The 13,862-nt window shown below is 29.9% G+C and overlaps 7 protein-coding genes across 7 annotated transcripts; 4 read left to right on the top strand and 3 right to left on the bottom strand.

Moving 5' to 3' along the window:
* Positions 1-712: 712 nt before the first annotated feature.
* On the top strand, positions 713-3,070 carry PPL_08037 (uncharacterized protein; the record flags this gene model as incomplete). The annotated part of the gene is made up of 4 exons (XM_020578866.1): positions 713-722; positions 951-1,903; positions 1,994-2,182; positions 2,249-3,070. 4 exons carry the CDS (start codon positions 713-715, stop codon positions 3,068-3,070), a joined length of 1,974 nt encoding a protein of 657 aa, XP_020431330.1.
* Positions 3,071-3,179: 109 nt separating this feature from the next.
* Positions 3,180-4,190, bottom strand: PPL_08038 (uncharacterized protein; the record flags this gene model as incomplete). The annotated part of the gene is made up of 3 exons (XM_020578867.1): positions 3,180-3,256; positions 3,318-3,458; positions 4,064-4,190. The coding sequence occupies 3 exons, from the start codon at positions 4,188-4,190 to the stop codon at positions 3,180-3,182; spliced, it is 345 nt and encodes a 114-aa protein (XP_020431331.1).
* A 170-nt stretch (positions 4,191-4,360) lies between these two features.
* Positions 4,361-5,474, bottom strand: PPL_08039 (putative transmembrane protein; the record flags this gene model as incomplete). The annotated part of the gene is made up of 4 exons (XM_020578868.1): positions 4,361-4,481; positions 4,730-4,903; positions 5,007-5,375; positions 5,449-5,474. 4 exons carry the CDS (start codon positions 5,472-5,474, stop codon positions 4,361-4,363), a joined length of 690 nt encoding a protein of 229 aa, XP_020431332.1.
* A 359-nt stretch (positions 5,475-5,833) lies between these two features.
* Positions 5,834-5,965, top strand: PPL_08040 (uncharacterized protein; the record flags this gene model as incomplete). Its single annotated transcript, XM_020578869.1, has 1 exon — positions 5,834-5,965. One exon carries the CDS (start codon positions 5,834-5,836, stop codon positions 5,963-5,965), a length of 132 nt encoding a protein of 43 aa, XP_020431333.1.
* A 347-nt stretch (positions 5,966-6,312) lies between these two features.
* Positions 6,313-10,455, top strand: PPL_08041 (uncharacterized protein; the record flags this gene model as incomplete). Its single annotated transcript, XM_020578870.1, has 2 exons — positions 6,313-9,138; positions 9,208-10,455. The coding sequence occupies 2 exons, from the start codon at positions 6,313-6,315 to the stop codon at positions 10,453-10,455; spliced, it is 4,074 nt and encodes a 1,357-aa protein (XP_020431334.1).
* A 303-nt stretch (positions 10,456-10,758) lies between these two features.
* PPL_08042 (uncharacterized protein) lies at positions 10,759-11,884 on the bottom strand (the record flags this gene model as incomplete). The annotated part of the gene is made up of 3 exons (XM_020578871.1): positions 10,759-10,803; positions 10,963-11,023; positions 11,847-11,884. The coding sequence occupies 3 exons, from the start codon at positions 11,882-11,884 to the stop codon at positions 10,759-10,761; spliced, it is 144 nt and encodes a 47-aa protein (XP_020431335.1).
* Positions 11,885-12,096: 212 nt separating this feature from the next.
* Positions 12,097-13,139, top strand: PPL_08043 (uncharacterized protein; the record flags this gene model as incomplete). The annotated part of the gene is made up of 2 exons (XM_020578872.1): positions 12,097-12,423; positions 12,489-13,139. 2 exons carry the CDS (start codon positions 12,097-12,099, stop codon positions 13,137-13,139), a joined length of 978 nt encoding a protein of 325 aa, XP_020431336.1.
* Positions 13,140-13,862: the final 723 nt, after the last annotated feature.

Raw genomic sequence — 13,862 nt, forward strand, 5'->3', positions numbered from 1 at the left:
GATATTGGTTTATTATTGGTTGTTCATTGAACAAATTGTTGTGTTGTAATTCGCTAGTTGATATGGTGATCACTTTTTTTTTTTTGCCTTTTGATCAATAAAAAAAAAAAGATCACACAATAATAGTAAATGAGTGTTTGTATTGATTTACATCATTTACACGTCATTTTCCTACTATATCTTGTAACTAACTATATATCTATCTTTGTTTAATCTAAATTATAATGCCATCTGATCTGTATTCTTTATGTTGTATTTTTTTTTTGTTTTTCATCGCTTTTCATCTCTTGATTCGATATTTGCTGTAACTCTATTAAAGTATTGCAATGTCTCAGTCTCTAGTGTAAAAATATCGATATTACATTTAAAAGTGGTAATAATATATTATTAAAGCTATTCGTCTGATTTAGCAATAATCTGATGTATAATTTGGTGGAACTGATGATTATTAAAAAAAAAAAAATATAATAAAAATACAAAAAATGATCCAAAATTTCGTCAATGATTTTTTTTTTTTTTTTTTTCAATGATCAGCTTACCAGATAATCAAAACATGTTACGTTACCGAATTTATTTACATAATAATTATATCTTATTATCTGTTTTATTTGATTTCTTTCATTAAAATTTTAAATTCCCAAAAGGGTATCGATTTTTTATTTAATAAATTTCTATTAAATACAATTAAAAAATAAATAAAAAATAAAAAAAAATGTTAAGTAGTCAGTGGTTAGTTATAATCATTTAAAAATCTGATATTTATACAATTTTCGATTTTTGATAGTAATATTTAAAAAAAAAGAAAAAAAATTAAAAACAGTTATTTTGTAACAAATAAAATAAAAAATAAAAATAAAAATAAAATAAAATTGCAATTTAGACGAGTCAAGAAAAAAAAAAGTTTGGACGTTTTGTGCGAAAACTGTTAGAATACCAATATTATATAACAGAAATGATACAAAAGACAACACCTATTATCATTTCTGATGATGATGGTAGTTTAGATAGTATATTCAATCCTAAACAATCATCATCAACTACTTCCACAACCAACAATAGGAGGAAAAAGAATAAACAACCATCAATTCAAATTGATTTACTATCTGATGACGGTGAATCAGATGACTTTAAAACAACAACAACAACAACAACAACAACAACTACTTCTACAACATCAACATCTTTTACATCCAATAATAATAAAAATGAAAATGAAATGAAGATATCTGATTTAGAAGATTCAAATATAGATAATGTTAAAGTAGTAGTCTTTAATGAAAATAGAAATAGTAATAATAATAAAAAAGATAACGAGTATATATATAATAATAGTAGAAGCGATGAAATCAAAGATCTTTCATTCATAGAACAAATACATCATAGTTTAAATAGAGATTGGGATGATAATGATAATGATCAGAGTATGAATAGTAGTAGTAGTATTAGTAGAAATCATAATAATAATAATGAAAATGGAGTTGTTTCAAATGGTAGTTTATTATTATCCACTGGTAGTAATATGCCTTGTTCACTTGGTGATATTAGTAAAGATAATTTCAATGCAATCAAAGAGTATTATGACTCGTTTCTTGATGAAGACGAACAGGATTTCGCTCATGGCGGCGGTGAAGATGATGACCGTGACATTCTGATGCTCAAGGCAACACTCGGTGAACTAGACAATGAGAATATCATGAAGAAGATCGAAGCAGCACCCCCACCCATCATATTGAAACATATCACCAACCAATACAACAGATTTTCAGAGCAACCACAAGATGGAGAGCAACAACAACAATTTGATTTCGAACAAAACGGAAAAGAGCACACCAATGATCAAATGATCATCAATATAGTAGAGGATAAACAGATTCAAAAAGCGAAAAGAGAGAAACCAGTTGCTGTAAGTAAAAAAACAACAACAACAATAGCTATAATGATTTGCAAATCATCACTCTAATACTTATTATTCCTATTAATTGTCTATTCTCAGAAAAGATATTATGGTGGAGAAGCACCAATTCAATGCGATCACTGTGGAGAACACAACAGTCATTATAGTTTTGAATGTAGCGAGCAAAAGGACAGACCTTGTTTTAGATGTGGAGAATTTGGACATTCCACTAGATCTTGTACATTATTCCTTTGTTTTAAATGTGGTTTATATGGTCATTATCCAAGGGTATGTACTCTCTTTAGTTAGTTGGTTAGTTGTCATTAGTTATTAATTATATCATATTCATAACAGCAATGTGTAAGAGAATATCTTAAATACTTGGAAGGTGCAAAGATTTTGAATGTACTGTTCGGTGAGAGATGGACTACTTTTGATGATCAGAATATGTATCAGGATGCAGAGCTACGACACAAGAGATCTGTGTCAAGTAAGAATAAGCATAGCAAGAAACATAAGGATTATAGAAGAGGAAGAGATAGATTCAATAACAACGATAGAGATCGTAATAATAATTATAATAGAAGAGATTGGGATAATAGAGATAGAGGAAGAGTAAGAGAAAGAGAAAGAGATAGAGATTGGGATAATAGAGATAGAGAAAGAGATAGAGATCGTCGTGGAAGTGGTCCTGTAGATAGAGATTATGATAACAACAACAATAACAACAATAGAAATAACAACTATTCACTACAGAGATTCAGAGAGGAAGAACGTAGAAGAGAACGTGAAAGAGAAAGAGATTATGAAAATCAAAGAAAGTGGGACAGAAAGGAGAATCGTTATAATAATAATTTAAATAATGCTAGAAAGAGAGAAAGAGATATCGATGATGATGATAATAATAATAATAACAAAAAGAAGAATAAAAATAATAATAATAATAATAATAACAATAGCAATAACAACAACAATAAGCATAATAATAGTAATAGTCACAATAATAAGAATAAGAATAATAATAGTAATAGTCACAATAACAAGAATCATAAAAACAATAACAACAATAATAATAATAAAGGAGGTAATAAAAAGAGAGAAAGAGATATGGATGGTGATAATAGTTTTAATAATGGTAATAGTAGTAGAAATAACAAGAAAAACAAGAGGAATTAAAAACTATAAATTAATTCATATTAGAGATATCTTTTAAATAAAAAAAAGATAATAATGATGATATTTATACATTATTTTATTTATAATTATAATTTTTATTTATTTTTAATTAATTATATGGACATGATACAACTTTGGATTGACAATTCTTTATTCTAATAATCTTTCTTTTTCTATTATAATTTTCTATATAATAAAATATTAAAAAATTGGTTTATTTTTACTATTTATATTTTATTATAGTTACCTTTATTATTGTTTCCATCTAGTTTTGATTTTTCACCAGAAAAACTAAAGGTAATCGGACAAGAAGAAAGTTCGGAATGATGATCGTTTGACATTGCCGAGAGAGTGGAGATATTTATTAAAATATGTTTAATAGAAATTTCTAATTTATAATTTTACAAAACAATTTAGTAATAAACTTTTAAAACAAATATAAGAATATGGAGATATTTGAGTTAAATTTTAATTTCATTAATGATTGTTGTCCCTTGCTCTCCATTTAAATCGGTCTACTAAACAAAAATTAATTGATTAAATATCAAACTTTCAGTTTTTAAAGTAAGATTTATAAAGAAGTTATATTGTTAGAAATATCCTTAATGAATCATTGATTTATTTCAAAAAAACGACCAAATTTGAGAATACATTTAAACCATCAATCCTTTACTGGTCCTAACAAAGGTAATTTCTATCAAATATCAAACGTATATTATTATTAATATCCCTAATGGATAAAACAAATTTTATAATTTTTTTTTTAATATTATTATTAATAATCTTATAAATATAGATTTTTGAAATAACACTATTTTATTAGACAATCAATCATTCAATTAAACCCTTTTATTTTTTGAAATTTTGTAGTTTGTAATGTGGTTGAATGAAAAGAAAAACAAATAAACAAAAACAAGTGTGTTTACATAGCCCCATTAAGCAGATCTATTATTTATATAATAGGTCTGACGTCACTTACAACATTCATCTAACTATTGATTGTTATAAATGTGAATGATAATTTGTGTACACATTTGTTGTTCTTGATGGTATGTACATTTCTCATACCTACAAGTTGAGTTGTACAGTTTGAGTGTTTTACACTTTTCAATAACCACATTATCTTATTGTATTAAAAGAATATATATCTAGATAGATTAATCATCAATTTTATTGTTTATCTATAAATATAGATTAACAAAAATGTTATAACACTGTCTCTATTCCCATCGAATTTAATTTTTAAGTTTTTGTTATTATAGAAATCAACACATTGATTTTTGAAGTTAACTATGTCCAACATTCAAGTGTATTATAATCACCACCAGTCAGATGTTTGAGCACAAAACATGGTGGTTTATTTGTTGTAAATACACAGGGTAATGCTATAAATGATTCCAATGATTTACACCTAAAACAAATAATCAAACATATAAAGGTTTACAATATGTTTTAACAAACCAATCAAAACAATATCTATCTATATTTATTATATTAATTGATTTATTATCACTATTCTATATATATATTATTTACTATTTGTATAAGATTTGTTATTATATTATTATTTAAACTTTTTTGATCTAGATACTTTAATATGATAATGTATAGATATTTAGTTAGTAAATAAATCATATAAATTTGATTGTCAATTAATACAAACAATAATATGAAGCAAAAGTAACAGCTAAAACACCTAAAGATATTGATAATCCATTATAAAACTGTGATGATGATGAGTTCAATACTATTCTCTCTGTTATATTGCCATTCTTATCGAATAAAACTCTATGATTTCTTACTACTTTATATCTTAAATCATATTGCCAATATCTAAAAGATAATAATAATAATAATAACAATAATAGTATATAAGTAAATAAGATCCATCTATCTTTCTTAATATTGGTTTGTATTAAAAATAGAAACAACATACATTACACTTGTTGAACCATCTTTAAATGATTCTACTATTGGTTCGTGAAATGATGGCTTGAATAGATTGAGAGATCCACCAAACTGTTGAGAACATTCATCTTCAATGTATTGTGACCAAATGATACCATTGATTGGATGTAGAAGATGATCTACCCAGTAAACAGCTATTCTCTCTTTGTCGACGATTGACATTTCACTCCAACCCATTGCACTCAACACTAGAACAGCACCTTTATCAGCAGGATACTCATATGATCCACGTAAGAAGTGTCCTGTCGTCAAAACATCATCGCCTCTATTGAATTCACTGTTTGTTACACGTTTTACGATTCTAAAATTCTCTGGGAATGCAATCGATCCATTCTCACTACAATTACATATTATCTACCATTAGTACATAATCATAATTTCTATATTCTTTATGATTCAAACTTACTTACTTTGTCGATTTTATATGTGTATCCATTATATCTAATCGTTTTACAGAATTGTATAGAATGAAAAAAAAAAAAAATTAATTAAAACCCGAAATTTTAGATATCTAAAAATGTTTTAGAATTCAAAATAAAAGAGATAGAATTTGTATTGAAAATAAAAGTTTTAGAATAGTAATAATAATAGATAAAAATGTTTTTTAAAGGATTGGGTAAACAAGATATTAAAGCAAAAATCAATACAGTAAAGGAAAGTAAGAAAGCCCAAAAGAAAGTCATTCAAAATAAATGTTTATCGATCCTTGAGGAAAGTAAAAACATAAAAAAGATTTGAACAGTTTAAATTTTGTTGATGAATTTCATTGCCTTATTCAACATATTGAAATTGAAAATGCCAGTATTAAAGAAATGTCTGTGTGAAACAATGCCGATGATTTCGTCAGATCTCTTAAAAACACTTGCAGATGAACTTTCAAAACCTGGTAATTCATCTTTAGTTAGGGGATCAATTGCATCAGCTTAAGCACAAAAAATACTAAACTAGATCGGTAAACCTTATTTTGATACCAAACTGAGTTTAATTAATTAATTTCCATTTTTAAGTACCCATTAATAAAATTTATAAACTATCTAAAAAAAGAATATGTAATTTTGTCATTAAGTTACCTTTCAAGTTTTATCTTGTCAGTTTTTTTTTGTTCTCATCCTCATCAAAAAACACAGCACTGCCATTCTGCATCATTTGACTTTGGTCATTTCTAAAAAATTATTTCATTTTTGTAAAAAACATCAAATATGAAATAAGATAAAAAGGTGTTATTATTATTATTATTATAGGTTCCTTATTTTGAGATAGATATTTCATATAAAATGAGTAGTGCTACTTCAAATGGCACTACTACTTCTAGTAGATTGCCAGCTAGAAAGACAACAACAACAACATCCAACACTACGAGAGGTGCTGCTTCTGCTACTGCTGGCAAATCTGCAGTTAAAAGTACAGGTAGTGGTACCACTCCAAGTAGTTCGTCATTTAAATCAAAGTTACCAAGTTCCACATCGACAACATCGTCTAGCAGTAGTAAGAGTCAGATTTCAACAAACAAAGATGGAGGAATACGCAAGACTACCAAAACTACAAAAACTACAACAACCACCACAAAAACAACTACTATCCAAGTATTGGCCAACACATCTAGTACTGACAATGATTCTTTTGTTGTTTCTACAATACTACCAGAAAATGAACAACAGCAACAACAATCGGAGATTATTGTCAAAAGCGTTGAAATACCAGAATCATATTCGATTTCATCGGAATCTATTGATCAGCAACAGCATCAAGAACAACAAGATGTCTCTGAAACAATAGAACCTATAACCACTACAACTACAACAACCACTACATCACAAAAAACACCAAATTCAACTGCTAAAACAACTGTCACCAAACAAACAACTACGAAAACAACTGGAATCAAGAAACCAATATCTACTACATCTAAACAACCATCACCATCATCATCCAAACCAACTACAACTGGCACAACAAAATCAACAAGTGGTCTAAAGAAACCTGTTTCCTCCACATCTGCTACCACAACAGCAACAGCAGGTTCAATTAAGAAACCAACGACTACTACAGCTACAACATCTTCATCAGCATCGACATCATCAATATCTAAACCAAAATCAACAACAACTAGCACAACAACAACTGGTAGTAGTTCTATTCCAAAGAAAGTGACAACCACAACCGCACCAACTGGTTCAACCACCTTATCATCCATAAAGAAACCAGTAACAGTGTCGACTAAGGCAACTACAACAACAACAGCAGCACCAGCAACAAGTACCTCTAAAACAACAACAACAGCAAATGGTGTAAAACCAACTACCTCTTCAGGCTTAAAGCCAAAGACTACAACGACTACAACAACTACAACAACATCTGCTATCAAGAAGCCAACCACCACCTCATCTAAGCAACCAAGTACATCCACCTCATCTGCATTGAAAAAACCAACCTCAACCACAAAATCAACAACCACAACATCACCATCAACAACCTCTTCGATAAAGAAACCTGTCACTACTTCAACAACCACTACTAAAGCAACAGCTACCACCACTACAGCTGCAATAAAGAAAGCAACAAATACTACAGTCAAAACAACTAATGGCCAAACAACAAAGAAACCATCAACTACCACTCCTTCAGCTACACCTAAAGCTGCAACCAGTAGTAGTTTGGCAACAAAGAGTTTGACTGCAACAAGTAGTAAAAGTACACCAAGTAAATCGGTGGTTACAAACAGTAATGCACCATCTGTTTTGGGATCAATGTCTAGTACACAATTATTATCGAATCCAAAGAGTTCAAGACCCGCTGGACCATCGAATCGAAAGAAACCAACAGTGAACCCAGTGAAGAATCTAGCTGGCAAGAGTTCAATAACATCGAACTCACCTTCAAAGTCAAAGAGTGGAGGTGCTGCAAATGTAACTGGTTTCGGATTGTTGGCATCGGTCGATCCAAGTGATGTCATCGAGTGGAAGAATAAGAAGCTGAACAAGACAGACGACAAGAACAAAAACAGACTAATTAAATTCACTGGAAAGAAATCGATTGTCGGTAGACTGGTAGAGTTACACTTTAAGTCGATTCGCTCCAACTGTTGCTATATCTTGGACACTGGATTGAAGATCTACGAATGGCGTGGTTCTGCATCCAACAAGATTCAACATTCAATGGCAATGGATTTGGCCGGTCGTATCAGAAACAAAGAGAGAGGAGGACGTCCACAATCAATCATCATAGAGGATACAAAGAAAACCAACAACTCTACATTTGAATCAGAGTTTTGGGAAGCTATTGGAACGGCGAATGGTTCTCGTCCAAAAGATATCCCCGAGGAAACCGAAGATGAACAACAAAAGAATAGAGTTAAAGATATTCTTTATTGTTTAACATTGAATGATAGTGATAATAACAACACCAAACCATCTCCACAAAAGAATAGTAAGCAGCAGCAGCAACAACAACCAGTTGGAATATTAAAAGGTGAAGTTATAAAGTATGCCGGAAAGATGTTGACAAAGGAGTTGCTATCCTCTACAAACTCTTATGTTGTTGACTGTTGGAGTGAAGTGTACTTGTGGGTTGGCAAACAAACCGATGCTCAGGTGAAGAAACACTCTATGGCCAAAGCAGAGGAGTTGTTAGCATCGCGAAAGAATAGACCTTCGTGGGTGAGCATCGTTAGGATTATCGAGGACGGCGAGACAGAGTTGTTCAAAGAGAAGTTTATCGATTGGAGTAGATCACTGCCTATTTCGATGGCACCAACACCCAAGGGTAGAGTTGCCGATGTAAAGAAAGAGGAATTCAAAGTGGAATCGATTAAAATCGATCAGCCATTGCCCGCTACATTCACAGCGGCTATTGACGACTGTCGTGGAACCATCCAGATGTGGCGAGTCAAAGATCACTCGATGGAGCCACTCGAGCAGCATCTATACGGACACTTCTTCACCGGTGAATCCTATGTAATAGTGTACCGCTACATGCAAAAGAATCGTGAATGTTTCCTCACCTACTTTTGGCAAGGCAAGCGTAGTACAATTAATGAGAAAGGTGAATCTGCAAGATTGGCTGTCGATATGGATGATACGCTTGGTAGTGTAACTAAAAAGGTAACTAACTAATAATAACTTACATTTTAATATTGTAAAAGATAACTAACTATTTATGTATATTTATAGATAAGAGTTGTACAGAATAAGGAACCAATTCACTTTTTGAATATTTTCGGTGGTTTTATTATTGTGCATAATGGTGTGCTGGATTTGGATAGAGTTAGAAATGGTGTGTTGTCAGAAAAGTCAGTGGCAATGTATCAGGTTAGATCATGTAATCATCACAACTCGACGTTCAACTGGAGAGTCATTGAACTAGATGATGTATCATCGAAATACCTTAATTCAAACGATTGGTTTATCATCAAGACATCTGCCAACAGATTCTACATTTGGAAAGGATTAAACTATAGAAACAACACCACAACAACAACTACAAACGATAATAGATTAGAATTAATAATTAACAAACTACTACCAATTACCAAAGTAACAACAACAACAACAACAACTGCAATAATAACCAATGAAGAAGAAGAAGTTGAGGAAACTGAAGAGAAAGAAGAGGAGGAAAGTGGAGTGGAAATAGTATTATGTAATGAAAGACAAGAACCTACAGTATTTTGGAATGATATTGGAGATGTTCGTACTAGGTTTAGTGATATAGTTGAACATTCACCATTGATGTTCCAGTGCTCTTATTCATCGGGTAGCTTCACTGTAGACCGTGTATTCGAATTCGATCAAGATGATCTCGACGATGAAGATGTAATGATATTCGATTGTCACACCGCTGTATATCTCTGGATAGGCAGACGATCCACTCAAGACGAGCGCAAAGCATCAATGTCTGCTGTTCTAGATTACATTACAAAGATCAACACTCAACAAAGATTAGATTTATTACGACACAAAGAAAATGAAAAAGAGAAAATAGCAGTAAAAGAAGAAGAAGAGGAAGAAGAAGATGGAGCAGAAATTGTAATAACAACAACTACAACTACTACTACTACAACAAACAATAGTAATAATAGCAATGTAAAATCACTTGAAGATTATGTATTTTTAATAGATAGTGGATATGAACCAGTAGAATTCACAAGATACTTTCATGGTAGTTGGGATACGAGAAAGAAGAGAGGACCTCCACCATTGGCAACTATTAAAGTGGCTGACTATCTTAAAGCTCTGAATCGTACCTACACACTCGAAGAACTACAAAACAATCCACCAAAAGCACTCGACTCTACTAAACTAGAGACTTACCTGTCAGACTCTGACTTTGAGAATCTATTCAAAATGGACAAAGCAACGTTTGCACAACAAAAGATTTGGAAACAAGAAAATCTAAAGAAATCATTTGCTATTTATTAAATTTTTATATAATTCATTATATTGAAAAATAAATTTGTATTTTTATAACATTAATTTTTATTTTTATTTTATTTTTTTACTCTCTAATAGCAATTTGCAAAAATGAAAAATTCTAACGGTAAAAAAATCAACTTTACGAATTTTTTCAATTGATTTTGCATTTTCGAAAAACAAATAAAAATCAGGAAGAACCATAAAGTTAAGATTCGATAAAATCGGATTTATAAACGATGTCATTGATTCTAACAAATCACTTCTCAAAGCAATTTGCTTTGATCATGTGTAGTATCTGTTCTAGAAAGCTTAATCTCTTTCTGCGGTCACACGTTGACCGCATAATTGATTAAACTAATTTATCTAGAGGGACCCGGAACACCATGGTATGGGCTTGCTCATATCGTTCCAGTCATGTATTTGCTCTGTATCGCACAAAGTCAGAGATTCAAAGGTACACCTCATACCCCCTATTTAAAATAAAGATATAAAATTTATTAATGATATCATTACATTGTATTGCTTTGCAAATTTAATGATATTTATTCTTTGATTCTTCCGTATTAAAGAGACTCTATGAAAAATAGAATGAAATATTAACAATATTTAAAAAGATAGTTGTATGCTTTTATTTCATTTTTGATCAACTGTATTCATATTATGTTTATCGTTCGTTTTTTAATAATCGATAGATAAAATAGAGAAAGAATGAGAAGAATGAAAGTTCAAAAGAGCAATAGTAGCAAAAAAGAATAGCCTCAAGACCGATCGAAAAGACAAATCATTGACGAAAAGCATAGTAAAACAAGATGTGATGAATGGGTTAGAGATTACAAAATAAGATCAAATAGACTATAAACAAATATGAAAAATAAAAATAAAGTTTAACAGTTCAAAGTTAGTATTTAAAGATAGCATAGTTTGCTAAATATCTATTATTATAAACTACCTATTTGGGTAGGTTACACCCTATCAAGATATGTCTTTTAGGTGAGGAATTCCACACACAAATTCAACGATTAATTTTAAATACTATTTATTTTTAAAAAAAGAATTTCATAGTTTCCGATTACAATTTTATTTATTTTTAATTATCTTTAATTTCTAAGTATATATAACAACAAATCTGACCTCATATAACCAAAACCGCAAGGTTATAAACTTTTTTCATCAATCATAAAAACCAAAAATTTAACCTTTGATCATCGATCTGAAAGTTTTATAATGATTTTGCGTGGTGAATAATAAAAAAAGTTTATTAATAAACTTTGTATGTATTATTCAAATCATACCCCACCACCTCTCATCACTTCCTACTTCATTCAGTACAAACAATTCTCCACCTTTGGTTTACTTTTTTTTGTTTTTTTTTTCCTCTTAATTTATTAATATCAAACATGTAGTTACTTAGACAAACACCATCAACATCAATCATTTTATTAAACCATCATCATCATTCACCAATCAATGGATATATATAACAATACCTAAGCAATATAAATAAATAACATTCCTCTTTTCAAGAACTGTTTTTGTAATATTTTTTTTCAAAAAACTATTAAAAGGATAATAATCCATTTCATTGTACATTTAAAATATTTATTATCACCTTGAATTATAATAATTCTCTTCATATCTGGAAACAAGATGAATCAAATAAATATTAATTCTATGAATTCTATAAGAATTGCCAGTGGATTCAATGGCTATTTTGAATTGGATTTTCCAGTGGCGTTAACAAGCTTATTAAAGCCAACCGAGTACATAGAAATCATTCGTAGAGTCAACAAAATCAATAGAGCACCAAAGTTAATCATAATAAGTTCACTGTTAATTTACCTGTTAGTGGCTATCTACTTAGGCTGTCTAAGGTTTAAACAACAAAAGAATCCAATATCACCTCTAGTCATGACATTTATATTGGTTGCACTTGCTTTCATAAATATTATCATAGTCATATTTACATTGGATAGAGTAGGTAATCATTTCCCTTTTATGAATTATTCTTATGCCTACTAACAATCAAACTATTACTTTAGGCAAGAAAGAGAGTTGAATATTATCTTTATTGTGTAAACTCTGCCAATAGGAACAGACTGGTAACCTTTGAGTTTATAAACAAATCTATCATTGTCAAATATCTTCCAGCAACAACACCACTACTTCAGTCAAATCGAGACTCTGAACAGCATACTCCAACTTTTATCATCCATCCAGAGAGATCACCTCACTTCAGTGGTGAACTACAGCCAATACCTGTGGTGCCTACATACTACAAAAACATAGACTCTATTGAATATGAATTATTAAAACAAAAACAACAACAAGCACAACAAAAACAACAACAACAAGCACAACAACAGCAACAACAACAAGCACAACAACTGATACTTACCAAGAGTCCAACTACAAGTATAAGCACTTCACCATCTTTGGTCAACGATAAATCGAAAATTGTACAATCAATACCAACACTTTCTATAAATAATAATCAATGCAGTAGTAGTAATAACAGTATATTATATTTAAATATTGACGATTGTGATGAGAATGAAGCCATCAATAACAATTCAATTAAAAACAAGAGTCATCCTCTAAAGCCAAATGAAGCATCATCATCGTCCGATCATATTATCACTTTACCAACAACCATTCTTTTGACATCAACACAAAACGTTGATGACCTGTAAAAAGTAATAAAAAATTTTTTTTTTTTTTTTTGAAATTTACGTCAATAGTGTGATTGAAATTTCAAAGAGCCGTTTTGTTTTTAATTAAAAAAAATCAAACCCCTATTGAGAACTTCAAATTTCCCAAGTGGAAAGGCTTTCCACTACAACAAAAATCATAAGAAAAATGAAAATTTTAATATATTAAAATTAGGATTTTTTTTGTTGTTAAATTAAATTGTTGTACTTTGTGTGTGGCACACAATAATTGATTGCTTTCATTAAATAACCCAATAAAGAATCCATCCATCATTCTTCTGTTGTTGATATTTTATTTTATTTTTATATATTTTATTTTATTCCTCCATTCTATAATATTGTGTGTTGATTGTTGATAGATTGTTTGACTAACAAACAAGGTTGTTGTTTTTGTCTTGACTATATCACATTGCGCTTCTATTCATTCATTCAGATAGATAGATAATTAATTAACCTAACCCATCGGTTGTTTTTATTATATCATTCTATTACTTTTATATATTATATATATCTATAGTAAAAAAAAAGGATTCTTTTGTAAAACCACTACGATTATTATTATTATTTAATATATATTAACATATCAAAACCGAAATCATATAAATAAATAAAAAAAAGGTAAAGTAATACTACAGTAGTAATAACACCAATCATATCATTGTTGATTAATCTATGAAATATCATATTCAATTTGAATAACTAATT

This window comes from Heterostelium album (genome assembly GCF_000004825.1).
Source record: "Heterostelium album PN500 unplaced genomic scaffold PPL_scaffold8, whole genome shotgun sequence".
Lineage (NCBI taxonomy): Eukaryota > Evosea > Eumycetozoa > Acytosteliales > Acytosteliaceae > Heterostelium > Heterostelium album.